This window comes from Lutjanus erythropterus, chromosome 4 (assembly GCF_056507025.1).
Source record: "Lutjanus erythropterus isolate fLutEry1 chromosome 4, fLutEry1.hap2, whole genome shotgun sequence".
Taxonomy (NCBI): domain Eukaryota; kingdom Metazoa; phylum Chordata; class Actinopteri; order Lutjaniformes; family Lutjanidae; genus Lutjanus; species Lutjanus erythropterus.
This window is the reverse complement of record NC_139320.1, coordinates 19,318,233-19,345,678: the sequence shown is the minus strand read 5'-3', so window position 1 is coordinate 19,345,678 and position 27,446 is coordinate 19,318,233. Positions and strand designations below refer to the sequence as shown.

Genomic DNA, 27,446 nt, shown 5'->3' with positions numbered 1-27,446 from the left:
TTAGAAACAACTAACCATTTACTAGCTACATCACTTTGTACCTTTAAAACAGGGAATCCCCAGTCACATCATGCACCTATTTAACAATATATGACACTTTCTTCCAGTAAAACTTGACATCCACCCATCAAACAATATTCAACTTTTAGCGGCACAGAGCTAAAAGTCATTAGCCATCTAGCTAGCAACAGAAAGGTGCTTGTCAAGTGGGCTTGTCATAACCCGAGATGGGTTATGACAAGCCCACTTTTCAATGTCCAAATCAAATTTCTCCCAACTCCCCACCTGCCTGACCCGTTTTACTTGGAATACGTCACAAGCTAATCTCAAAATGCTCTTTCATCTGGACTTTAGCTAGCAAGCTAGCTGTATCATAACTCAGCCAAATTATATATGAAACCTATGTGTTAATATTTGCAAATGTGGGTATGATTTGTTGTTTTATTATCAAAGAGGTAATGTTTTTGGGTGTTTCTTGTCTGTTGGTCAACGGGACAATATTGTATATTATTATATTATTATAATACATATTATTATGTTCTGAGCTACTATAGAAACATGGTGGTGCAACATGGCCGCCTCTATGGAAGACGACCGGCGCCCTCTGTAGATGTAAACAACTCATTCTAAGGTAACGAAAAACAGAATTCTTTTGTTCAGGTAAGTACACACTCATGAAAATATACTAATAAATATTAGATTTAATTGCTGCCATGTTCTGCCAATAGATTCCTGTAAATCTTACACACTGAATCTTTAAATTTTTCCCAGTTTGCATCATTATTAAACATCAGTTCATCAAGTGTCAGGTCAGATGTGTTGACCTTATTCTGTTGCTTCCTTTATACTTTGAACAAGACCAACATTAGCAAGCTAACATTACTGTTTTAATATTAGCTGGCCAATGTTTGATTGTTCACTGAGCAACACTATATAAGAACTACTCTACTGAGGACAATATCTCAGCTTTTGTTGCTCAAAGTGGGTGGAAACAACTAGAGTTAAAAAAAAAAAAAAACTGCACTGCAGAACCAGTCCAGTATTTAGGGTGGCCCTTCATATTAGAGCAGTAACATTGTTTGCTTACCACCGAGAAGAATGGGGGAGAGCAATTTGTCCGGTATTTAGAAATCTCCAGATGATTGGTAGGTGGTGAGATTTCTGATTGTCTGGTAAGCGATAAGATGCTTAGTGATCTGCAAATCTCCACTTAGCAAACACTTGAATAACTGGGCTGAGTTTGAACTTAAATGAACAGCTGGCGCAAGCAGCTCCAGAGTTTCAGCACCACAGGAAATCTGACTACCTATCAACTTTTAGATTACCTGTTAATATTGGCCTGGTATACAATGTGATATGATTAAAATACAATGGTTAATCAGCAGAGCGTCACTGTGGCATCAATCTTAAAAGAAAATAAAAGCGATGGTACCCAGGCTGCGCTAACACACAACAGATGAATTTTCAAAAGATGATCTCCAAACACAGCTTGTGCTCTTGACTTCTCTGCAGGAGCTCACAGCGAATCATAAAGAAGGTAAATTTGAAAAGCAGCCAGTGTTATATCAAACAGGCTCTCTCAGTGTGCAGGATAAATAAAGCAGTTCACCAGCTTCCTTGGCCTTGGCTACTGACACAGGTCAAACCAGCATTTATTCACAGTTCTTTTTACACCGCATGTAATTTATAAATTAAGTCTGTCAGAGGAATACAGTTTATTATACACATTATTATAATCAAGATCATTCTTGGTCTCCAGTAATATGAAGGCCGGTTAATGATATTGTTAATTAATTTGAATGAAAAGGATTCAACAGGATGTCACTGAATGAGAAATGCCACGTTCACCGACGTGGGTGACTTGTGAGAGCGGCTGGTCACAGCAGGATGTCAGGGCCTGAGTAGACGAAGCTCATGGCGAATACTCTCCCATCATCCTCATATCCTCATCCACGCTCCCCGCTCACCTCCTGTGCTCACTGGACATCGACAGGCATGCCATAGTCAGGTCTGGTGGTGAACTGGATCTTGCCATCTGTTTCCTGCTCTTCAAACAAGATGACCTGCAATAATGCAAAAAATACCAGCTTAGCCGAGGTCGAGAAAAGGACACTGAGAGTGGGTGTTTGAGTGCTAACGTCAATATATGCACACTCACAGAGAAGACGAGTTGGGAAAGGCATGAGGGAGAAGAACAGAGATACAGCAGATGGATTCCAGAACATCCTCCAGAGTTCAACACCATCAAATTCACATGGTGAAGAATATTAATAGATGTAGACTGTAACTGTTGACCTGTGATATAACTTTTACTTTGCCATATTAGAGAGGGTGCACATGACTGAAGGAACCAGATCGCACTCAGACAACATGCACAGTCCTTAAAATTATTTAATCAATAAAGTAAAATATCTGGAAGTTTGTAATTTGCATCTAGGCCTGCATCCAACACACATAAAATGACAGACATTCCTACTGAATATTTGAGAATATCTAAAACCCTGCAATATTAGGGTGTCATTGATTATGAATGGATTGTGCATGGATGAATTTTGAAAAGTTTTAAATTAATCTGACCCATGACCACAGAGGTACGGCCATTTTCATTAATTATGTTACTAGCCACCTGTGGGTGAATTAAAAGTCAAACTTTGGAGAAATGGCTACGGCATAGGTAATAAATAGGTAATAAATCCTGCCCCCATCATGATAGCAGAAGGGACATTGGCCAAACAAAAAAAGATCAAAGTACACGTCAAATAAACATGGTTTTACATCACGATGCATGGGCAAACATACAGGACTGAAGACATTGTTGTTGTAAGATAACTTGGGGAAAACAAGTGTTCCTGTACAGAGCTTTAAGTCAGTAACAATGTCAAGAAGTGACTTTGACAAAAGTAAGCACAAATAGACACACACTGTACCTGGTTGTCCCCCCTGTGAAGCCAGGGACCTGGCACATAGACGGTTTGCTGGGGACCGATGAACCAGTAGCGTCCCAGATTCTTGCCGTTAATGAACAGCACACCTTTGCCCCAGCCCTGTGAACACAACCAGTGACTGTTCACCATGACAACAGGCAGGTTCAGCCAATTATATGTTGGTGGGTAAAAAAAGAAACTGAATGATCATAAACAGCATGTGGCCTTCTTTATGATAAGCATGTTTTTCTTAGTACATCCTAGGTTGTAGTTAATGATAGCTTTTAGCTTCTCTACTTCCAGCCACTTCATGTTTGAGTCTCAGCAGAAAATGTGTGAAAGGTAACAATATATAAGCTAAGAAAAGATACAGAATAGCAGGAGGGAAATAGTCAAAAGGAACTTGACTTATTCAATCACATCTACTAAAGTTGTCTGGCTAAAGCTCAGGTAATAATAACATACCAAAAACATATACATTGTCCATTGAGGAAGAAAAGTGTCATTCATATCTGATAGATAAATGTCTTAACTTGATCTTTTTAAACTTTAATTTCCATTGTGAATCCTTGAAAGTTTGTGAAGCACAACCTAAATACCAGTCAATATACTGTACTGCTATCCAAGAAAACAGCTTGTAACAAGTTTGGGAGTTTTAATGTTCAATTTATTGCTGATGTTCAGCCAAAGAGGTACTGAATGAACATAACGTTGTTGTTTGAGTCTGCAGTTAATGTCTGTTCTACTCACGGGGAGTTTGATGAAGGTGTCTTTAGGGAAAGTGTTCACATAGAGTCTGGCCTGGAAAAAACTTGGGAAGGAGGGTTGTTGACGCATAGATGTCCAGTGGCTTGAACTCTCAAGTCTGCAAGAGTAGAAAACACTGCACTTTTCATTTTGCTCAAATACTTGAAGATCACACTTTTCCAAAATGCTGCATATTTCATGGCACGAAAGCACAAATATCAGTTCAGTAATGTATTTTTTAGATACATTCTGTTGCAATTTTTATCAAAAAATCCATCAGTCTTGACTTTTAGGTGGCCTGCCAGCAGTTTACAGTGTATCATGTCATTTTGTATTCATGTGCCAACGGTAAATGTCAAGTGAAAATTTGCAAATGGATGCCAGAGGAAATATTCTCAATCACTATCTTTGTTTTGGCTGTACAGTAGATTATATTTCGCCCCTAAGTAAATTCAAAAGGTTGACATGACATAAGACCAAACCTCCTTCCACGGGTATGAATTTTTAGTGTTCATTCATACAGCGCTTCAGGCCATGACATTTTGAGGGTGGTGCTGAGGTAAAGAAATTGCAATTTTTCATTAAATGAGGAGAGACCCAACAATGGCATGGAAATATATACCAGACAGTCCATTAAGTACAAATATTAACCTCTAAACAAACCACACAGTCAGCTAATACTACTGACCCTGTTATTTATTATCTGTGCAACAAATATGAGCTGCATAAAGACGGTAATCGATATAAAAAACACCCAGATATTATGTGATACTGTGATTGGGCAGGGTTGTGGAAGATGTTTGACTCCATCCTGGTGATAGGGACACTAATCTTGCATGTGATTAGCAATGTACAGAAATATATTACAATCTAGTAATATGGAAACATCATGGGGGAAATGCATTTGCACCTCAGGGTGCAGGGATTCCTGCAAAATGAGACCTCATAATGCAGAGAAATTACCAGACATGATTGCTATTATGGGATTGGTGCCACATTAAAAGGTCCCCCATCATGTTTAACAGACTGCAAAAGACACTTTGTATTTAACAAATCTAAACCTGTCTCAATGCAAATCACCATCGTCAATACTTTTTCCAATGCACAGCACAGGTCTAAGTCATGTGCTTGTTAGTTGGTGATGCTTTTGTGTGTACTGATCTGGAATGCAAGGTTCAATGTACAGTTGTATTGAGTCTCAGCATTGTTTTAATGACCCTGCCATTTCTTTGGTAAATGTACTGTACTATTTAATAACTATCAGAACAGACAGGCCTACTGGTTAAGACAACACTGAAATTGCGGAGTATCTCCAGTCAGGTCTCAAGCCGAAAGTATTGATCAAATTCTGCATGATCAAAAATTTCTTCAAGTCAATACTCCAACACCATCCAGAAGAGTGTGCCAGCAGAGAGGATTTTTAGCCTTGGAAGTCTTGTCACAGGAACCGACTATCCGACACACATTTTGAAAATCTTCTCCTGCATTATAAAAGAGTAAACTAGAGAGAAGTCTGTGTGATTTGAAAAGCTTGTGCACTTTATGGTTTGTATGTAGGAATATGTTTTGAGAAGATAACTATTTAATTAGTTGTTTGTTGCAGCATAATATATTGTTTTCATAGAGGCAGTTGTGTAATCTGCCTCTGCCCAGTTCGCTGTCAAATCGTCATGACAATATTAACCAACATGCACCAGGAATCACAAAGAGGTTGGTAATGCAAAAGTATTCTAAAGAGTTTCTTTTCCCAGAAGGTAACACTGTAATTTTAATGACAACAGGTAAAAGGTTTAAAGTCATATTAAGCCTTTGATAACACCACTGATCTTAAGTGTTGAGTGCAGCTGTATAATCTACATACTGTTCTGCTTATAATTTAACATGTTTAACACAAGACACTCTTGAAAGGCTGTTTTGATTTCTGAATTTTCCTGTCATGTTCCCGCTGTAATTGTGTTAAGGAGCGAGATAATCAGATGGATTGAATCAGGAGCAGACAGGTGTAATGACAGGGAAACACAAACATGGGGGGGAAACTGGATTATAATTGAAAGGTACAAACCTGTTTATAAAGCCTGGCTTCATACTCAGACTATGAATAATGAAGTCTCGGAGGACGTGCTTGTTTAACTCGATATCTCCAACCAGACCTGAAAGGTGAGTCAAAGCTGCTTTAAGTTTTCTTATGGATCTTAACACCCTGTTAATTAGTTTCTTTCAAGGTCTCAAGCGGTAAAGATCATTCAGCAAGACCTGCGCAGACTGAACATCTACAAAGCCATCAGTTTACTTAACGATTTGTACCTTTGCGCTGTTCATCCAGAGTTGTTCCATAATTTACTCTTCCACAGTTCTCCACCAGTAAACTCAGAGTTCTTTTTCCCTTCAGTGGAAAAGATACATAAAACATAAGAGGCATTACTGACATACAGCAGAACTCCTCAATGGAAGGATTTCACAAAAACAGAGGAGAAAATTCCTTTCAGTGGGTCTGGTTTGAGTAATTGATCAAGGACGATCTGAATTTGCATTTTCTGGTAAGGGTGATATTCAGATTTGTTAAGATAAACAGTCGTTTGATGATTTGCTGTTGGCTCAATACTGGAACCTTGCAGCCAAAAATATATTTCAGCTTCCCCTGAAGCTTCCACAGGCTGGGTGTTGTTAAATATTAATAACTTTATCCCTCTGAAAGAAGCTAATAGCAGACTAAGTCTGAACTACATACAGCATGGACGGACAAACACACACACACACACACACACACACACACACACACACACACACACACACACACACACACACACACACACACACACACACACACCAAGGTTAGTGAACTAAAACTAAATTAAAACTAAAACTAGGTGTGAAAAAATATTAAAGTTAACTACAATGAAAATAAAAATTAGGCTTAGAAAACTAACTCAAACAACATTATGTACTAGCGAATCTTACTAAAATACAATAAAGATTTACAGGAAATGTCTTTAGTTTTAGTCTTTGTCAATTTGGTCAAATGTGTCAACACAACAAGCGTACGGAGGCTTTGATGTTGCTGTCTGGGTAGTTGTGCGTGATGTGACCATTGTGAGGAACATGGGAACATGCATGTAAATCTGACTGGAACAGAATCTGATATCTGATCATGACCGGTCCAGCTGAAAACCGGCCAGTTCCAGTCTCTAGCCGGTTCATCAGCGCATCCTCCCCCCAAAATTAAAACCAACTGAACTAAAACTATTTGTAAACAATGCAAATTAAAATGAAACAAACAAACTAACTTTAGAAACTAAACCGAATTTAAAACCTAAATCAAAAATGAAATAATCAAATACAAACACACAAGGTACCTTCCCATCAGGGAGCGAAAGTTCATGTGTCTTGTAATCCAGAACGCCAACAAAATGTTTGTCCACATAAACCTGGAAGGACAAAGAAAAAAATGAAATGGAAAGCAAACATTTTTACTAATGAACATAGTACAAAGTCTTCACATTCCACTCCTGTAACTGTTTGATTTTAATACCAGAGCAACTGGTCGCAGCCTGAGCCTGTTAATTGTACTCCACAAGTACACTGAGCAGGGCTGTGATTTTTAACAAGCAGATAACAGCTTTCTAAATGTTCTCACAAAGACAAGTGTTAAACGTGTGACTGTGCGCAGAACCATTATGTCGCCGTCTGTATTCCTGTCTTTACCAGTGCTCTGTCTCTGATGTTGTTCTTTGAGTTGAGGGTTCCTCCACTGGTGATGATGGTTTCGTACAGAGTGTAGCCGTAAGACTGACCGTTGTTGTTGTTGACAGGGAGATTCTCCATGTTCACTGGCCTCTCTGACTTGAAAGGCTAAAAATGCAAATAAAAATGAAGAGTTTGAGAAAGAAGTTTTTTTTTGTTCATACAATGTAGCTCTTAAAACGGGTGTTTAAATGTGCTGTGGAAATACGTATTTTTAGAGACGGTCATGTAATTTCTGCTTTGTTTAAAGGGAAAACACTCATCTCAAAAACACTCTCAAAGCAGAATGGATCTCATGCTTCCTGTCGCACAGTCTCCCACTTACAAGATGGCTTCACCCAAAGTGATGATTTATCAAACCTAATGAAGCTTTCCTGTCTGGAATTCACAGCAATTCTTTTATTCAGACACAATCTTTTGCATACCCTTGGGAGGCGCATTATGCACTCTTCACAAGACAATAAACATTCCCTGCTATGACACGATTAACCACCTACCTCCAAACGCACAGATACAATATCAAACTCGCACATCCCACTCAGCCTCTCTGAGGCGACTGAAGAGAAAACGCGCTTTTTAAACGAGGCCGTGCGGCTGGTCAGGGGCAAAGTAATTGTCGTCTCAGAGGGAAGCAAATTATGGTGACGGGGAGTGAATAATTAATGTTGTAAGCAACGGCCAGACGTGCTACATCTGGTTGGAATATAAATGCCCCTGAAGAGCACAGTGTAAATGGCTAAACTAGACTGGTGGACATGAAAGCAAACGGACGTGGTGGCACCATTCAAACAGGTTTTTTAACCAATCTGTATTTTAAATGCCTTGTTTAGCAAAGGGAGGTTGTCTGTTGTATTCATACATTATTTCTACAAAAGCCTGCCTTACAGTCACAAAGCAACGTTGATTACTGCTGGTCTCGGAGCTCTGAGCCACTAGAGCGGAGGGGATGTCTTGCTTATGGGCACCTGGTGGGTTTATATACAAGAGGAACATATGTCACTCTATATATTCAATTTGTTATCATTTGCATAGACCAAATGACATTCAGGAAGTTCTGCAGAGGATATTGACTGTTATTTATAGGGTTGCATGAAAAAAATCATATTGCAATTGTTTGGACATATATATTGCGACTGCGATATGATTCACGAATTATCATTTTTGCACAAGCACAACGTAGGGGTCTCTGGCACAGCTTCACCTACATCCAAAGTGCATGGAGAAGGTGAAAGGGCTCAGGAGGTAAAAGCCCAGCCACAATTTTGTCAAACAACTTTAATGTCAGACCACCGTATTTATGATTTTGGCCTTTATCAGGGTCCTGATTTTTTCCATTTGGTCCATTAGGGACCCTGATGAAGGCCAAAAGTCACTGGAAAAAAAGAGATTAAAGACACGATGATGCAGCATTTGTTGGGAGTCTGTACCAAACAAAAATGTTTTCTTCCATCTAGAGCAGAGATTTTAAAAATGGGAGGTGGGCCTCCCCAGTGTGGCTCTTAACAGTTTCAGGGGAGGCTCAGTGAATGTAAGTGAAAAAATACTACATTAGTTATGAAAAGGAGATCAAGCAGAATAGCCTAAATGTGTGCAATTTCAGACTTAGTTCAGACATGCAGCACAGTAGTTTGGGGGAATTTTACTGTTTTTCCCACTTTCCCAGAGGCAGAAACAAATAAATGCCTTTGCTCAGACTTTTTTTTTAAATGTATCTAGTCTGAAGTCATGTTCAACAGCAATAGTAGGTGATAAATAACATCCACATCAAGATCCCATGGACATTCAGGAATTAAGTGAAACTAATCAAGCAAACTACAGGGGTTGGGTTCCCAGACACTGACACGCCCCTGATCTAAAGAACAACTCTGCCGCACTACAGTCCTTCATCATAATGCTGTTTCATCACACATTTTTCAAAAATGTATCAAAAAATTGTAGCTTCTGTCATTTGGATACTGCACTTGTGATTTCAATAAGATTTCGACTAATTGTGCAGCCCAGCGAGTTTTTTGTCTGTTTTTGTTGTTAATCACACACACACACATACAGTAAGTTGAAGCATTGAAACATTTAGGAATCTGAAGAAATAACCAATGCTGACAGGTACAAGAGCGATTACAGTAATTATCTGTGTTATCACTGGGGGTCTATCATTTGCTAATGTTGATTGGTAGTATAATAATTACTTTAAATAGACAGATGTGATAAGGAGCTTGTGCTACTGTAATTGTGTGTACTGTAAATACACCTGTCCTCAGGTTGGGACAGGCTCTTTGCACAGGAGAAATCTTTTTTTTTTTTTTTTAAGTCTTACACAAACCACAACAACAAGCAATTTTTCTTTGAGTTTACTTGATTGGCTTTTGTGTATTAAGTATTCCAGTGTGTAACTGTTGTCAGTCAACAACCTTGCAACTCTATTTTGAGCAATACTATGAGGATGATGTTTATTATTTTTGTGCTTCGAATATTGGCACTCTGTGCGTCAGTAGCTTGCCTTGTCAGTGAAATGCAGACTGTCCCACAGAGACAGGTGCTGCTGGATGAGAACAGGCTGGTACGCTCTTCTCTCTCGAAGAGCGGGCGGTTCAGGGAGAGGCTGGGCTGAAAAACAAGGAGATAAAATGAGGGTAGTTTGCAGGATTGTCTGGATGTATATCAAGTCATTTTCATTTTCTTTATCCTTTATTTGCCCCAGGGGATGCAAACAACTCAAACTAGCCTGCAATGGGAATTATTATATAATTATTATAACATGATGTATATATTGTCAACAAGTGTACAGACTATATGTATACATATGTCCAATAAAACAAAACACAAAAATAGACATGAATTAGGGCTGCAAAATATGGTAAAAAAAAGATATTGCAATTGAGATATGATTGACAATCAGTAGGAATGATCATTTTTGCATCACGATTTTCATTTTCACAGGGAAAAAATCCTTTAAAATAGAAACAGGATTTGCAGTCCAGGGCATCTCTCTCATTATAATGTTGTTTTTTCCCCACACTTTAATTTTATCAAAAAATTGCAGCTTCTGCAATTTAGATATTGCACTTGGCGATAAAATTTTGATTCATTATGCAGCCCTAACATTAATCTAGATATTTGTAAGCATACGCAAATCCAGTCAAAGAGGAGAGCTGAAGATGGACATTTCTGATCTTTGAAGAAATCTCTTAAAACTTGCAAAGGCATACACCTTTGCATCTACATATCTGCATAATATATCTGAGAGAAAGAAAGAGGGAGGCACAAGAGACTAGCTTTGCAAATGAAAACTGTAAACTAAGTCTACAGCTCGTGCTCAAAGTAGATGAAGTAAGATAACTTATTTAATTTTGGAATGCTTGAATTTGACTTGCAGTACAATTCACTAAAAGGCAGAAAAGGTTACTGGACCTTACTCTGGGCTATGAAGTACTGCAGACTGTCCCATTCTGGGATCTTCATATTCAAAGGCCTATTAATCACTCAATACCAATTATAAGAGTCCCATGGAAACTTATTTTATTGGTCCCTGGGTGAGCCATTTGTCCTCAGCTCAACAGCAGCATCCGGTCTGTGCTCTATGTTACAAAAAAGTCTCTTTACAGCAATTAACAATGATAGCCCATGCCCCTGAACTGCTTTTAAAGGTGTTAAAGCATGCAGAGACACCAGCGGTCCCTCTGGAAAAGACTTGACAGCATTTCCTTATCACCAAGAGGTAACAGCTGGATCACTTAAGGAAAGCTTCTAGGATAATGGCCAACACCTTTCCCCTAAATGGGCTTCTACAATGCTTGCAAGCAAGTGCCTTTAGTAGTGTATATAATGTGTCAAATCTAAGAATTCACTGAAAAGGCATTTCTATGTCAAAGATTTGTATTGTGTCCAACAACAACGCAAACAGCAAAAGGAATATTTAGCTTATGTAACATCAGTTTTCCATCAGAAAAGGCTGTCTAATAACAAAGTATAGCAGTGAAAAGATTCTAAATATAGCATACATTTAAACTGAAATTGATTTTTTAAAGTGGACCTTTTTTCTATGTACTGTAGGTAATACACTGACTATGAATAAGTGTCTCATACAGCCCCACTTTAAATAATCCTAACAATCACTTTAAGAGTGCCCTGGTTTCAAATTACAGACTGTATTTTGCAATTTTGACAGCTTTGTAATAACAAGAACACCCCCAAGCATACATGTCACAGGTCTGCTTTGAGTGCCATGTTGTTGTGAAAGATCACTGTTAAGACTTTTGACAGGTCTGATCAGCCTGAATCTATGGCAAGGTAATGCAAAAACAACACCACGGGCAAAAGAGTAAAAGGCACAATGTACATGATCTGACAACCAAACAATAATAAAATATCAAGCTGATCTAATTAAAGAATTAGGTCATGTGTTTGTGGTTGCTGAGTAGAACACAAAGCCTTCTCAGACTCTACTCTCATATCCAGGCCACTGCTCATTGTTCAGCAGACTACAAAACATAAGGATGAATCACGCACAGGCAGCCTTTCAAACTATCTTCAATCACCACAACTCTGGGCAAATTATTACTTTGTTGTTGTTGGATTCAATCCCAGATTGCCAAAAGCTACTTTTCCAGTCCTGGCCACAAAACACTTGAGACTTCTGCCCCCAACCACAAACCCTTGTTTTACAAATGGAGAACACTGCATAAGCAATGAACACAATAAAAGCCCTAGTATGTAATTTTCACAATGGGTGGTAATTGAGGGTCTTTGACTTGGGCAGAAATCTCACACACATGCCCAAACACACATAAACCCATATCTAATCCGTGCTTGTAATCATATGCAAAGTTATCCTACTTTAGCCAACAGAGAGCAGGTTCTACAAGGAGAATTAACTTAAGTGAGGAGATGAAAGGGAGAGGAGAGAAAGAGAGACAGAAGATGTGGGGCCCGTCTCAGCAACAACACACAACACTCACTGTGGTAGAGGCTGAATAAATTCCTCAGATGATGGTACTTGGTGGTGTAATCCCCAGCCTCGGATAATGGAGCATCGTAATCTGAAAGATAATGCGCTATCAGAACAGCGGGCTCGGGAGCCAGGGAGAGAGGCAGGGATGCCTCTCACCGTGGCAGATGCTTTCACCGTGCTCCCCTATCAAACATCTTGAGACAGCAGCGGGCCGAGACACATTTTGGGTTATCTTGAGAGTAAATGGAGCCGTTTGAGGCAAAAAGGTAAAAGGGGTCGTTCGGAGGCGTAAACACAGGTATGAAGACCGCTGAAGGTCAGGGGCGGTCTTCCCTACTGCGCGGGGGTTTTCAGAATTCTCCTCTTTTCTCAAGAATGAGGTCATTACAATGTTATATACCCTAGAGGATGATATAAAACCCATTGTACCATCTTTAATTTACATTTCCCGTGCATTTTATTAGGTAATGAATTCATTAGTGTGCACTGAATATTCAAATTTCTAAGCAGCCGGAGGTCAGAGGCTCAGGAGCAGGGATAGTGCCATCTACAGACATTTCAAAAACCCTAATCATGTTTTAATCTTCCTCTTCTATTTGTGTGTGTTTCAAGCACATAGAATTTCATAAAAGGTTAATGTTTAATGATTGTATACTCATGAGTCAAATATTTTTCCCCAGATTCTTTATGGACTGTTTCAGCCTGTTTTGGTGCAGAATCACTGGACTTTGAAAGTCAAGTAAGTGTGACTATGGGTCTGGCTGCTGTTAAAATGCAGTTTTATGTTGAATCCTTTTGACATAAATCCTTGTTCATGCCTGAGCAATCAAAACTGTTTGTCAGGGATGGACAGTAAGAGGTACAGAAAGTACACTGGCATGAATTTTCCCCACTGTAAACCCTTTTCAAATGTATTTTAAATATTAATGTGTGGACGTCACAAAACCTTTTACAGCTCCACCAGGATATAACAGAAATTTTTACTCATAGGTTCTAAAGCTCTGAGAGAGAAACTGGTCGTAAAATTAAATTCCCTAGGACTCCAAACCAACAGGCAAGAGACACTGATGTGGTTTTTGACTCAGACCTGAACTTTAAAGCTCATGTGGGGTTTGTCACAAAATCTGCATTTGATCATCTCAAAAATATGACCAAAATATCAGCAAAGTCTGTTCAACATTAGCTGTTATTTTATTATTATCAGTATGGTTTTGTTTTTAGCATTCTTCTTTGTTTTTATTTGGTTTTTGGTTTATTTATTTATTTAATATTTTATTTTAACTAGTTTATTTTAACTAGTTCTCATTCTATATTTTATTTAACTCTACATTATTAATATTGTTTTTAAATCGATTTCATTGTGTCATTTTCTACAATTTTATTCCGTTTTAACTTTCTCTTTGAAATAGAGTATATATTTTTTATTTCACTCCATTACAGTTTTCACTTGTTCTGTTTTGTTGTCAGTCATCTGTCAAGCACTTTGAATTACATTAACCTGTATGAAAGGTAATATATAAACAAAGTTTGATGGATTGATTGACTGATTGACATGGTTTTGAGTCCATGGCTGATCAGCAGAGCTCAAATTTTGCTTGACCAAAGGTTTGCAAAAGGTAATTGTCCAGAAAACGTGGGAGCCTATACTGCTTTGTTTGGAAATGAAGAAACGGCTGAGGGCACTGCACGGATGAGCTAGCGTGCTATGACCAAAGAGTTTAAAATACTGCTTTCTTTGTTCTTTGAGTTAGCTACACTCGGTTCATTTCCTTGTCTTCAATGCGGCCTCTCTGCTGACCTCACTCTGTGTACGTGTGTGTATGGAGAGAAGCTGCCCCAAAACAGAGAGCAGCGGAGAGGCTGCAGCGTGATAATAAATCACACCAAAACAATAAATGAGCAAATAATGTCAGAGGTTTGCTAAATTTTGAGATATCTGGGAAAACTACACTAAAAATTACTTTGTAACAATTTTCTACAGTGTACACAATGAGGAGGAGGCGGTGGTAAAAAGGCCGGTGCATCTTCCATTACATGGTCATGATTCAGGTTTGAAAAGTCAGAGAACAACTAGAAAATTATTATCCAATAACTATAAATTGGCTAAAATGGGTGGTAATACTTCATATACTTGAGAAAAGCTTTTTCTGTTTCTTTCTTTCTTATTCCTGTTTTGTTCTTAAATACATCTGTACTAGGTGAAATATGGCCTAGTAATACATTTAAGAGTACAGTGACAGATGTCATATCATATACTTTACCCTTTCAAAAACATTTATATTGAAATTTTATAAGATACCGTGACGTATACTGTTGCCATTTGTGCTTTAAATTATACCATGATACAGGCCATACCACGCAGTCCTACTGTATATATTTTTTTCTCCTATGTAACAAAATTCAGGTCAAAAACAGATTCATTACACATACCGTAGCTCGTTACCATCGGTTTAGGTGCTGGCATTCCCACTGCAAATGCCCCATTCATGAAACCAAAATTTGTCCCTCCATGGAACATGTAGAGGTTGATGGACATGTCCATTTTAAGGATCTCTGTGACCACAGGTGTAATATCTGTCAAGGAAAGTGAAACAAACAATCAAATCCCACTAAATACACACAATTTAGCTTAATATTTCTACTATGAGTAAATCATCACAATTACAAAGCGTAAACATTAAAGGGATAGTTTTGGGATTTTTTTTTTGAGGTGGCATTGTGTGAGGTACTTATCTATAGCCAGTTTATGACCTACAGTAGATGGCGGTTGACACGCGACCAGTTTGGAGAAACAGCAGGAGAACGAACATAGGAAGCTAAGCAATGCACTGCTGTGAACAGGGTCAGCAACAAAACTAAAAATATTTCAGCCACTTAAAAAAGATATCACCAACATAAAAGCCAAATATCATACTCCCCAAACCAACCAGACTCAACAGTCAAAATCAGAAAGTCGACCTCACAGAACATGGGTGTTTACTGGACCTGCTGCTGTTGGTGTGCCTTATTGTGTGACTCTGGCCTTCAGAGTATAGTTCAGATTTACTTAAGCTGCACAATAACGCAAACAAATAAAGGGATCGAGGCTGCATTAGACCAGCAACTCCCAAGTTCTGTGAGATAAGGTTATTGCTTTTACCAAAGAAGTCACGCTGCTTTGGAGAGAGCCATATTTGGCTTATAAAATGGCAATTTCCTATCTCACAAGGCTGTCTAACAGCTTGGCAAAGTGGTGAAAATAAGTTTAGTTTACACTTAGACTGGTATTGATATTTTTAAGTTGCGCCTTTTTAGACGGCTAAAATACTTTTTGCTGCTGACTCTACATTACTTAGCTTCCTACACCAGTTCTCCTTCTGCTTCTTCAAACTGGGAGCATGCTGACCACCATCTACTGTAGATAGTACACTGACTATGAATAAGCACCTCATACAACCCCACTTCAAACAAGCCACCATATCCCTTTGAGACCCATGAGTAACAAAAATAGAAAAAAAAATCCATTTGACTTCAGCTTCAACAAGCCAGAGCCGCTATTTCAATAATCCTATCGCCCTCAATTCCACTTCAATTGAAACATAGATGGACCTCTGCCACACATCCTATTACAGGTTACTATAATTCATTAAGGGGACGATGCTCACACCCATAAAAAATTGCCTACCTCGCTGCACAAATTAGCTACCTATATTTTGCGGTGAACATAGCAGAGCAGGTAATTAAGTATTCAAATTGGACTTTAATGGTCAAATTGGACTGACTTTAATGATTTGAATCAAGGGCATGAGCCTGAGAGAATAACAATTGAGCAGGGCGAGTGACAGAGCCGGGCTCAGATGGTTTCATGGTGGTGGTACTAGCTGTGACCAACTGCTGGCTGTGTTGCAGTCTGCAGAGCGCTGAACTGTCAAGGACACGAATCCCCTGTGAATATTCCAGCATTCATTTCATAGCTGTGACACTTACTGCACGGTGAGGGTCTTTTTTTTCTCCACCCTTTCTCACAGAGGAAGAGATACATAAGGAAGCCCCTTTTCATTTTCAGAATTTTTTTGTTAAGATGTGGATGGCTGCTGGGAATGACAGAGAGTAAAAAGGAAGCTGGAGGCTCTGCACCGCGTGTTTGAAATGAGACGTTTCTGAGAGCACTCACGATGGCAATAGCAGGGTGTGTGATTTCCATTAATCTTTGCAATTGTGAAACAGGTACTATCATTTATGTCAGGACCGTACATCACGCTAAAAATATCCCCCTCCTAGCATGTGGACTGTGTTATATGGCTGGTAATATGGGATGGAGTTGTTATGAGTTAACAGCTGGCTCTTTTACATTAATATTGTACCAGGACTCTTCATATTTTTAGGGTCCAATACTAACAGCCAGGACAACCTAGTTAGTAGCTAGCTATGAGCTTATTATGACATATGTGTTTGCAATATGTAGATGAAACAACTTGCAGATTAATTGATTATTAAATAAACAGAGAATTACTTGACAATTCTGAAAAAAACATTAATATTCATTATTCATCAAGCAAAAATTCCAAACTTTTGCTGGCTGCAGTTCTGATGTTCAAAATCAGATATGTTTAGTTTAGGGATTGTAATTGACAATAGAAATAACTACAAGTTGAGTCCTACTGAAGTTCCAGAACCAGAAATACAAAAGGTGCACTGTGAGAAAACAAAATGTCAACAAAAATTTCAGAATGGAAGCAGAAGTTCAAGGACGTAATGTACTCTGATGTGTGCGGGCAGTTTTTTCAACTAGCCAAAAAGTCTAGCTACTTTTTCCCAGTGCCTTCAAGAAACACCACACTACTATTCATGGTAGAAGTGGAAAACAGATGTGTCACAGTTAAGGAAGTCTGTGTTAAACTGCCTTTTCTTTATTGCTTTTACAAAAATGTACTCAAACAACAAATTCAGGGGCTTGGTGGCCCGTGTTTAAAAATACTGGCATCTATCCTCTTTTCACTGCTTGTAGCACTATGAAACAATGTTTTCCAAAAAGGTTCCCTGTATTTCTTTAGCGCATGCACAGGATGCATAAGCTTGCAGGCAGCTGTGGAAAGATACTACATGTATTTACTTCAGTACTGCACTTAAGTGTATTTTTGAGGTACTTGAACTGTACTTAACTATTTCAATTTTATATTTACATATTTATTAATTAATTATGTTGAAATACTGTTTGTGCAAATGGAGATTTTTTCACTTGTCTAATGAAAATAGGGCCTTTAAACCCAGTTGCTCCCAGACTTGTCTCTATAAGATTGGTGCTTTTGCAGAATTAGAGAGTCAAGTGTCCAACGGTGCATAAAATAGTTAAAAACACCTCCAGCAGTTACAAGAGGAAATGCTATACCCATTGATGCATCAGTAATATTAATCCAATAATATTATGTATACAGTGTAACGCTAAGAAATGGGCCAATGCCAGTGGTTTCACGCTATTCCTAATCTCTGTTGTGTTACTGATCGACAGTTGCTGCAATGAGGAGCCAAGAAATGTGGCAATGCACCAACAGGAAGGAGGCCAGAGAGGAAGAAGGCTGCTAGCAGGAAATCATGAATGTAAACAATGTAGATTTCACTCTGTTCCAAAAATCAGCTCTGCAAATGTATTCTGAGGAAACAAGTGCATTCAACACATTTGTTAGACCTCATGGATCCGCACAATGCATATTGGGGAGAAGCGGTGAATATAGGCACACCTCCAAAGGGTCATTTTAAGTCCAGATTTCACATATTATGTCTTATCTTCAGGTGCAGCCAGTTAAATGTTGTTGCAATTGCCTGTGACTTATAAGGTACTGTAGTATATAATTAGCAGTGTTGGGCAAGTTACTGAAATTTAGTAGGATTTAGTAATACAAGACCCACAGGAATCTAGATATGTCAACCAAGAGTTACTACAGTAGTTAAACAACTGTATGTGGATACAGGGGATGTGGAAGAGCATGAGCACGAATGTGACTCCTATCAAAAGTAACACCCCCCACCTGCGTCCATAGAGTGAGCCAGAATCAGTGGAGCACGTCTTTGAACAATCCTGTACGAGAAAGTGTTTGAAATTCTGCCCTCTGAACATCAAATATATGGCCCAGAGACAAAGTTTGGAGGACGTCACACAGACTCTGGTTTGTGATACTTGGCTCACAACCTACCATGCATGAAAAGTATATAAATCTCTGACAAAGCCACAAAACAGAGAGGAAATGACCATATGCTAAGCTGTATATCCCAGCTGCAGTGAGTGGGCTCCGTGCCTTTTGTGAAGTAGCCACGGCCTTAGAGAGACTGTCTCATAGTCATTATTTTCCACAACCCCCATAGCAGTGAGTTTGTCCTTACCCTGTCTTTCCTCTGGCATAGAAACTGTTTTATTCTTAGCTAAAAAGGTTTGTCTTAAGCCTTTCTTACCCTAAGGCACTGAGACTCTGTCTTACCCTCAAGACAGTCTGTTTTACCCTCAGAGATTCTGTATTGGCTTGCAACACAAAACCTGTCTTACACCAGTCTCAAATTAGCCAGTATTATCGACCTTCTGTACAGAAAGAAACTGCTTCACCCTCAACAAAGAATCCATCAGCAGAAATCCTGTCTCACTCTCAGGTGAGCACGTATCTTTCTCTCATCAAGGATCCTATAGCACTCCCCAAAGAGAACCTGTCTACCAACCTTAAGTCTGTCTTACCCTCAGCTGAGTACACATGATGAAGTTCCCCCCAAAGATCGAACCAGCCAGACCAGTACTCCATCACCATCTTGGGCTTCTGAGGCTAGTGGAGGAAAAAACATGTTCAGTATTAAAACAGTTTTGGAAAGCAACACACACTCAATTTAACAGAATATACAAGTTTTTTTTCAGTAGCTCCCTTACTGCACATGCACCAGCCTTGAATAAGTAAGGGATAATGTACAGTCAGCAAAAATAAACCTCAACAGGGTTGTGCCCTTGTGTGAAGCAGAGGGGTCTTGAATTGCTTATTAAACAGTTACAAAGTATTTAACAGCACAAAAATATTTCTACTACGTCCTCTAGAATCTATGATCAGAACTATATCAGAAATAACAGACCACAGACGGCTGTAACTGAATCAGAATTGAGCATTCAGCAAAGATGTGTAATAAATTGTCTTATAGATTAAAAATATTCTTTCATGGCTCCAACTTTTCCTTTAAAGGCACAACTCCAATATTGTGAACATTGTGTAAAATGTAAATAAAACTAGAATGAAATGATTTGAAAATCCTTTTCAACTTGTCAAGATTCTCATTCTGAATTTGATGACTGCCACATGGTCCAAAAAAGTTGGGACAGGGGCACGTTTACCACTGTGATACATCACTTTTTTTTTTAACAGCAACTCAGAAAGCATTTGGGGAACTGAGGACACTTATTGCTCAAGTCTTGTCAACAAAATTCTTTCCCATTCTTGCTCGATATATGACTTCATTGTCCTATTTTGTACATCATCAAGCAGCAAACACTTTCAACGGGAGACAGGTCTGGACTGCAGGCAGACAGTCTAGTACCCAAATTCTTTTACTATGAAGCCACACTATTGTAACGTTCACAATGTGTCTCGGCATTGTCTTGCTAAAATAGGCAGGGATGTCCCTGAAAAAGACATCGTCTGGATGGCAACATATTTTGCTCCAAAACTTGTATGTATTTCAGCATAAATGGAGTCTGGAAACATGTGACAGTTAGCCATGATGCCATGGTTGACATATGGGCACTAATACACCCCCCTACAGTCACAAATGCTGGCTTTTTAAGTTAGGGCTGGTAACAATCTGTACGGTCCTTTTCCTTGTTATCCCAGAGAACATGGGATTTTTACAAAAAAAAGGAAAAAGAAAAATTTATCAGTTTGAACATTACATATATTGTCTTTGTACAGTATTCAATCAAATAAAAGACAAAAAGTATCATTGTATTTTCAAATAGTACTGGAATTTTGGGGGTGGGGCTTGTGTCGCTGAACATTTTTGGTTGGTCAAATACTTAAAGCATTTTATTTCAGCCACCATTAAAAAAAAAATCTATAGCTGCATACAAGATTGTTCTTTGTTCACTGTGCTTTGACAAATCAGCATAAAGTTACAGAAGAAAGCATACATTAGAAGGACAGATGACAAAGTCTCGCTGTTGTAAAAATGACGGGTAAAAGTGTCAAATGTCAGCTGACTAATTTGAGTGGTCTTTGTGCCAGCCTTGTGCTGTCTGCATTTCCACTGCTGTCTAAAGACCTGCAACCTTTCAGTTTCTTTAAAAGTAGCTCCTGGGACTGATAGTTGAAGATACTTTGGGTGGAAATGTGGCAAGTAGCTAGCAAAGACTAACTCCAAAATCTAGAACCATGTCTTAAATAACGCTGAATAAAGAAGACAGTGGCGTGTAAATAAGACTCACTTGTATTTTATCCAGATACCTGATGTCATTATGGTTCAGTTTCTGGAAGTTGATGGTTTCTAGTGCTACAGACAAAAAAAGAGCAGGCAGAACAACATGATTAACACATATGACAACAGTTACTAATCCAGATGCAAATTGTGAAAATTGTGATTTAATCATAAAACTTGTGTCAAAGAAAAGCAAACAAATAAGACTTGCATTTGGCGGCTTCACAATGTTTATGCACATAAAAAGAGCCACAACTCTCTGGTACAACACAGAATCCTTTGTGTGTAGAATTTGGTAGTGAAATGCAGCTGCCTGACACTGGGCTCAGACCTCTTGTTGCAAACATACTGTATACGTGTGTGTATTTGTTTGAGCGTGTGTGTGTGTATGCACAGTCTTGTTTGTCTGTCAGCCTATCTGACAATACCTCCTTTCACTCCTCCATGCTTTAGTCCTTCCTTGTTGTCTGAGGTCAGCAGCAGCTCTGTGACGCCCCTTGACAATAACGCCTGAAAAGAAGGGGGATTATGGAGGCAGGCAACTAAACAAAACAGTGGAGGTTCTTTCTGAAATATTATTGATTTTTCTTGGAAAGAGAGTGAAAAGGAAATTGAGTTAGTAAAGGACCGCTGAGAGAACAAGGTAAATAAATGAACTCTCATCTATAAGCTACTATTTATGATTGAAATACACTGAAAAATTTAGTTTCTTACCTCCTTGATGAAAGGCATGTAGTCTTTATCTTTGGCATAGGAGCCATATTCATTCTCCACTTGAACCGCGATAATTGGGCCACCCTTGGAGTACTGCGCATTAATTAGTCAATGAATAGAGGACGCATATTAGGATCTGGCACTAGTTCTTGACCATCCCTACCTCTTACAGCTGAATTTTAAAAACACTGTGAAATGGAAATAAGAACTTGTGCAATGATGCATGCAGCTGATAAAAAAAAAAAAGAAAATGTGGCTGGGAGGACACGAGTTGAACAATTTGGGTGTGTATGGTGCAATCTATTGCCAACACTGGTTTCCACATGGTCAACCACAGCTAGTTATTGCAGTTTTATAGGGAGGGGGTAACAGAAATATTGCATGTAGGAATAAAATACGATGGGATCTTTTTCTTTACTTTTCAGTCTTTTTGGGATTCGAAAGGTTTTTCTTAATTACTCTACATGTATGCACACATTTTTCTAAAGCTATAATTTGGAACGTGTACATTATCCCAAATGTTTCAAACCATGATCAAAACTATAATTTATTCAAAGTAACAGTGCCTTTTCTACTAGCCACTAGTTACTATAATTTCCAGGAAAACACAGGATATATCAGGTATGTCAGAGAGGGTGGAAGGAAGTTGGTAAATGTGATTTCAAGTAACGTGAATAAAACTTACATTATCTTGTCCATGAACATTATTTCTGCCTGAGTCATGTAAGAGAGATTTTCATCAGCGATGATGGTTCTTTATCAGTGAAGACAACAACTCCCATGATCCCATGCTACGTCACAACATCATCAAACTACATTTTTCAGAGTGACCCCTCGGGGCGAGATTTACATATTGAATGTTTAAAAGATGAACTGAAATAAGTTTGTATGCATGTGACCAAGAAAACTCAGTAAACAAAAATAAAAAGTTTGTCTATTTTGGGCACAGGTGTATTTTAATAATATATTTATTAAATATTTAGTGTAGATAATTTTTCAAGAAATTTTCTAGTGTGTACATCAGTTAAATTGCTTTTTAAATCCCTTTGCTAAAATGGAAAGTACCTGATGTGGAACAATCCTTTTAATGAGCTGATTGAAGAAGGACTCGACTGCATCAGTGAATCCTTTGTAGGTTGTTCTCAGGGTCATGTTTGGATCCCGTAGTAGCCAACTGAAAAATAAATCAAAAGCAAAATGTCCCTAAATATAATATATCACACGAGTTCCTCAAAGCGCTGTGCTGTGAACTCACTAATGGTTTTTAGCTATCAAAGATAATCGCACCAGCCTAAGCATGACTATCATAAAATGTGGTGCAGAAGAAGTCATGCTTCACTGCGTGCCCCTGGAAACACTCTGTTTTGATGATTATCAAATAAATATTACCTCAACGTCACATTCCCTGAAGGCAAAACTACTCCAAAAATACCTACTTCCAGTCTTTTTCCCTCGCAACATTCACCCCCATTATCTGTCCAAATCTATTTTGATTACAGAATTAAATGAATTCATCCTTTCAGGGAGATATGCCTGTCACATGTAATTATTGTTCTCTCTAATACCTCACCAAAAATCTGGTAAATCATCACTGGCTTTCATCTGAGTAGTGTTTAACTTATATGATGGATTATGTCCTCTAACCATAATATGTCTTACACTGTAAAATGCCTTGTTGTCTTTATATCATATATGTCCAACACTGTAAAGCGGACCAATCTAAACCAGACAAATTCTTAGAAAGACATCTGGTGAAACCATCCACAGATGACAGAGACAGCACACTTGATATAATTCACATAACTAATCCATGACTTATTTCCACGAGTTGAATGGATTTAGCCTGGAGCAAAGATACCGCTAACAAACAGATTACCTGACTGAACAATTCATTTCCAAGCCAATTTAAGGGATTAATTCAGCACCCCACTGGCTATTTTTAAATAATGCATTACGATGTTACTATGGCTGTGAGGCAGATACAAAATATCTGCAAAAGGAAACACTTAATTGTGGCTTTGTGATTTTTACCTGGGGAGCCCACCTAAATCCCACTCGGCACAGATGTACGGGCCAGGACGCAGAATCACCCAGAGGCCCAGCCTGGCTGCAAGGCGGAGGTAGGCTCTAAAAAAAAAAAAATAAATGATACAAAAACGGGTGCTGTCACTAGGGTGTTTTTTTTATATCTGATTCAGGTAGATCAGCAGATGCAAAGAAGGGCTGACAGCAAGCAACACATCTGATGGATCTTTGCCAATGCAATCAATAAATTAAGAATCACTGATACTGGATGACTGGGCGGACAACTAATTAATTTCTTAAGGGTAAACGTACACCTTCTCAGCAGTATCATATTATGCATGAGAGTAGAAAGCTAAGCCCTTCTGCAGTGCAACAGTGCCATCTGCAGGAGTTCATCTGCTCTCCAACAGACCTTCATTGATCCTTACTCTAAATCCAGTTCATCCTCAAAGTTGAACACCCCTCGCTCAGGCTCGTGCAGGTTCCATGGCACATACCTCAAAAAAACAGAAAAATAAAAAGTTTCTTTTAGTATTCTAATTAAAAGTAATGAACTTCAGTAGTTTACAGGGCTATGTTTGCTTCTTGTAAAAAGAAATCAATGATCCTCGTGATTTCTTACAAAAAAATCAATCTAGAGTGGTGAAGAAAGTACTCAGATCTTTTACATAAATAAAAGAAGCAATACCACAGTGTACAAATACTCTGTTACAAATAAAAGTCCTCAATTCAAAATCCTACAAAAGTACCAAAGTATTTGCATTAAAATACGCTTTAAGTATCCAAAGTAAAAGTACTTATTATACAGAATGCCTCTTTAATGTTTTGGCTGGAAAACTTGATGCTAATTTCAGCTACTGTATATACTGCCGGGTAGCTTAATCTATAATAATAGCCTAACTCATGTTTTATTAATTGATTAAATCTAGTATTTTGCATTAATAATCTTAATTTGCAAAATAACTAGTGACTACGGCTGTCAAATAAATGTAATGGAGTAAAAGTGGACTGTAGTGGACTAGAAGTATAAAGTAGCACACAATGGAAATACTCAAGTTACGTGCAATACTTGAGTAAATGTACTTGGTTACTTTCTACCACTGTAAAACTATGACTCATGAATTTTGTTAGCTCTACTTTGCTTTACTCACATTTTGTTTGATCTGTGTATGATTGTCTCTCGTAGAACAACTATCAGGCACTGTTCATTCTAGTGTCTTCAGGTACATTATATTCAACCAGCCGTGAGTAGGGAACCTACGTTGTGAGAGTATTGAGGCCACAGGCCTTCATCTTCAGCAGACGATCCTCCCAGTGGGCTCTGGGGACACGGAAGTAATGGATGGAGCCTCCCAGGATGCGGAAGGGTTTTTTCTCCAGAGTGAACTGAGACGAGTTGGCATTAAGACCCTCCACACGGATCATACTTATTTCTTCAGGGCGATTGCTGCGGAGCAGAAAACCACAGTTAACAACTGAGAAAAGAACCTGTTGAACTAAAACTGCCAATGGATCAAAAGCCATGAAGACATTTGAGACATATTTCTATGATGGGAAGCAAGCCGCAAATGAATATTTTTGTATGATTTTGTTCACAGACAATCACTGAAAGTGTTTGTTGATTTAACGTTAAGTGTGATTGTCCCACTGTCTTAGCAGCTACAAATAATACAGTCTGTGGTGTGGTGAAATCAAGCGTTGTGCATTTGATGGAGCAGGCAATTCAGCATTGTGACATGCAACCAAAACATTTAAAAGTATGGTTATACTACGCACTACCCTGTGGTGGAAGAAGGATTATTTTAGGAATACTTCCATTCACATGAGGGATATCAGATGAGGTAGAAAAAAAGGTATCAACTAGGTACTCTGTTGGCATCAGTATTAGTTTAAAGCTACCGGTACTGGTACAGGTAAAATCATTTTCTAAACAATACCCAGGAATCTTGGTGATAAAAGGCAGCTTTTGCCGTAGGTGTGCCCTTCATGTGTTATTGCTGAATATGAATTAGGGCCGGGTGATATCAACAAACTCAAACATCACAATATTTGTAATCAAATACCTCAATGTTGATATATATTGACATTGCAACAATATTGTATTGTTGACCATTGGTGCTTTCACAAAATATTAACACAAGGAGATTTTTGAGAAATAATTAGCAATAATGTGGATATAACAATTAAGTGGGTACAAGCAAGTAATGCAGCTAAAAGAGCCAGGTAAGATCAGCAAACTACATCACTGCACTGTAATACAGCCTTTAAAACCAAGATAAGACAACAACTACGCCATATAACAATTAGAGATGGTACTGGTCCAATGCAGTATCAGTATCGGGCTCAATAACAATGTATTAAACTCATTGGATAATTAACTTAAGGTTACCAATCCATGATCAGCTTCCACAGACCCACATTTTCTATGAATAGATCAACTCCATTCTTCACCTTAATTTCGTAGTAGCACTACTCCAAATGCTTGAAATGACAATCACCAATATAAAGCAACATAAAGTGCTATGCTACTCATTGCAAACATATTACAAACACTAATAAAAAGCAGCATTAAAACTTTTTGTGGTGTTTGGAATGCATTGATGCATCATGGGAAAATGAGTGTCCGCTCCCTGCACTATCTGCAGCACATGAATGTTGCAAGCCACAATCTGAAGAGCCCCACCCTATTAATGATAATAACAACAATAACAATGATAATAATAGTGAAGAGAAAAGAGCGCTGGTATCGTATAAGTGTCGACAGATCCAAATACAGATATCAAAATCAGCTCGGAACAGATTATCTTGGTTATCTTGCAAATTTCTGTTATGGCCGATTATATTTAATGCATTTGATTTTGACAGCTAATGAAGTTATCTAGCTATCTTCATCATGTCAATACTTCAGCATAATGTTACAACTTTAACACCTCGTTCTGATCAGTAGAAAAGATTTGCACTGACACCTCAAAACAGGACACAGTGAGGTCTAACACAGTTACAGGTAACCTGTTACGTGCTGTCACCACGGAGCGACAGGTGAGCCAGGTGAAAGTTCAGACCGTCTGTTTCGCTTCTTTACTATATAGCTGAGCCTACAGGCAGTAATATAACCATATATAAGCACAATGCAGAAGAAGCTGGACTAAAACAACCGCCTGTGAAGTTAAGAGTGGGCGGGTTGTTCATCTTCATGCATGACTCGTATTAAGACCCGTTCACAAATGTCGTTCTTCCTGATTGTTAGCCGTTCATGTGTTGCGCCTTACCTTGAGTACTTGTAAGCAATAACCGCCCCGACGGCAAAACATGCCAGAAGAAAATATCTTCGTCTTAGTGACAGACGGAGATTAACCATTGTAAGTTTTCCATCGGCGACCACCACACGACTTTAAAAGCTCTAACCTGTAGCTAACCTACGGCTCTTGACAGTCCTGTTCAGCGAGTAAATTGTGTCACATCATGATAATCCGGTTTGACAAATGGTTCATGGTAACGCCACTTCGGTTGAGTTACCCCATGTTCACTAAACGTTGAGAAATTCGTAACGTTACTTCCGGGACTAATAACTGAAAAATGAAAGAAAATAATGTAGTTTTCTCCTGCAGTCGCTATTATAGCCGGTGTTTGTTTGTATACGTTGCTGACGTTAGTTGTAAAGTCGCTACATACAAACACCCGCCTGTACTACTATCCGTATGAAGGGACCGTCATACAGTTACACTCCTGAAAAAAAGCGCAAAAAATTAAAACTTCTTATTATTTTCCTTTATCTATTCATCCATATATTGATTTAGTTTGTTTGTTTATAATTATCATTTATTTAGAGATTGACATAACAATGGACAGGTATTAGTACAGATGTTTCGCCTCTCCCTGTCCCCCCTTTTCCCATCCATAATGGAGGAATTCCCACTTACAACCCAAGCCAC

General features: G+C 38.6%; 1 protein-coding gene across 2 annotated transcripts; it reads right to left on the bottom strand.

Annotated features, from left to right (window-relative positions):
• Positions 1 to 1,613: 1,613 nt before the first annotated feature.
• Positions 1,614 to 27,182, bottom strand: LOC146328300 (beta-galactosidase-1-like protein 2). Of its 2 annotated transcripts, XM_084717223.1 has the most exons (19): positions 26,784 to 27,177; positions 24,776 to 24,961; positions 23,943 to 24,011; positions 23,521 to 23,616; positions 22,555 to 22,663; positions 21,490 to 21,582; positions 21,204 to 21,285; positions 20,786 to 20,850; positions 19,061 to 19,145; positions 14,791 to 14,934; positions 12,368 to 12,448; positions 9,910 to 10,016; positions 7,374 to 7,520; positions 7,025 to 7,096; positions 5,976 to 6,054; positions 5,734 to 5,821; positions 3,675 to 3,789; positions 2,928 to 3,044; positions 1,614 to 2,063 (listed from the first exon to the last, which is right to left on the bottom strand). In XM_084717223.1, exons 1-19 carry the CDS (start codon positions 26,870 to 26,872, stop codon positions 1,977 to 1,979), a joined length of 1,911 nt encoding a protein of 636 aa, XP_084573349.1. In that variant the 5' UTR covers positions 26,873 to 27,177; the 3' UTR covers positions 1,614 to 1,976. The 2 variants fall into 2 exon arrangements, with proteins under 2 accessions (XP_084573349.1, XP_084573350.1); XM_084717224.1 differs by lacking the exon at positions 3,675 to 3,789 and having other exon boundaries at positions 26,784 to 27,182.
• Positions 27,183 to 27,446: the final 264 nt, after the last annotated feature.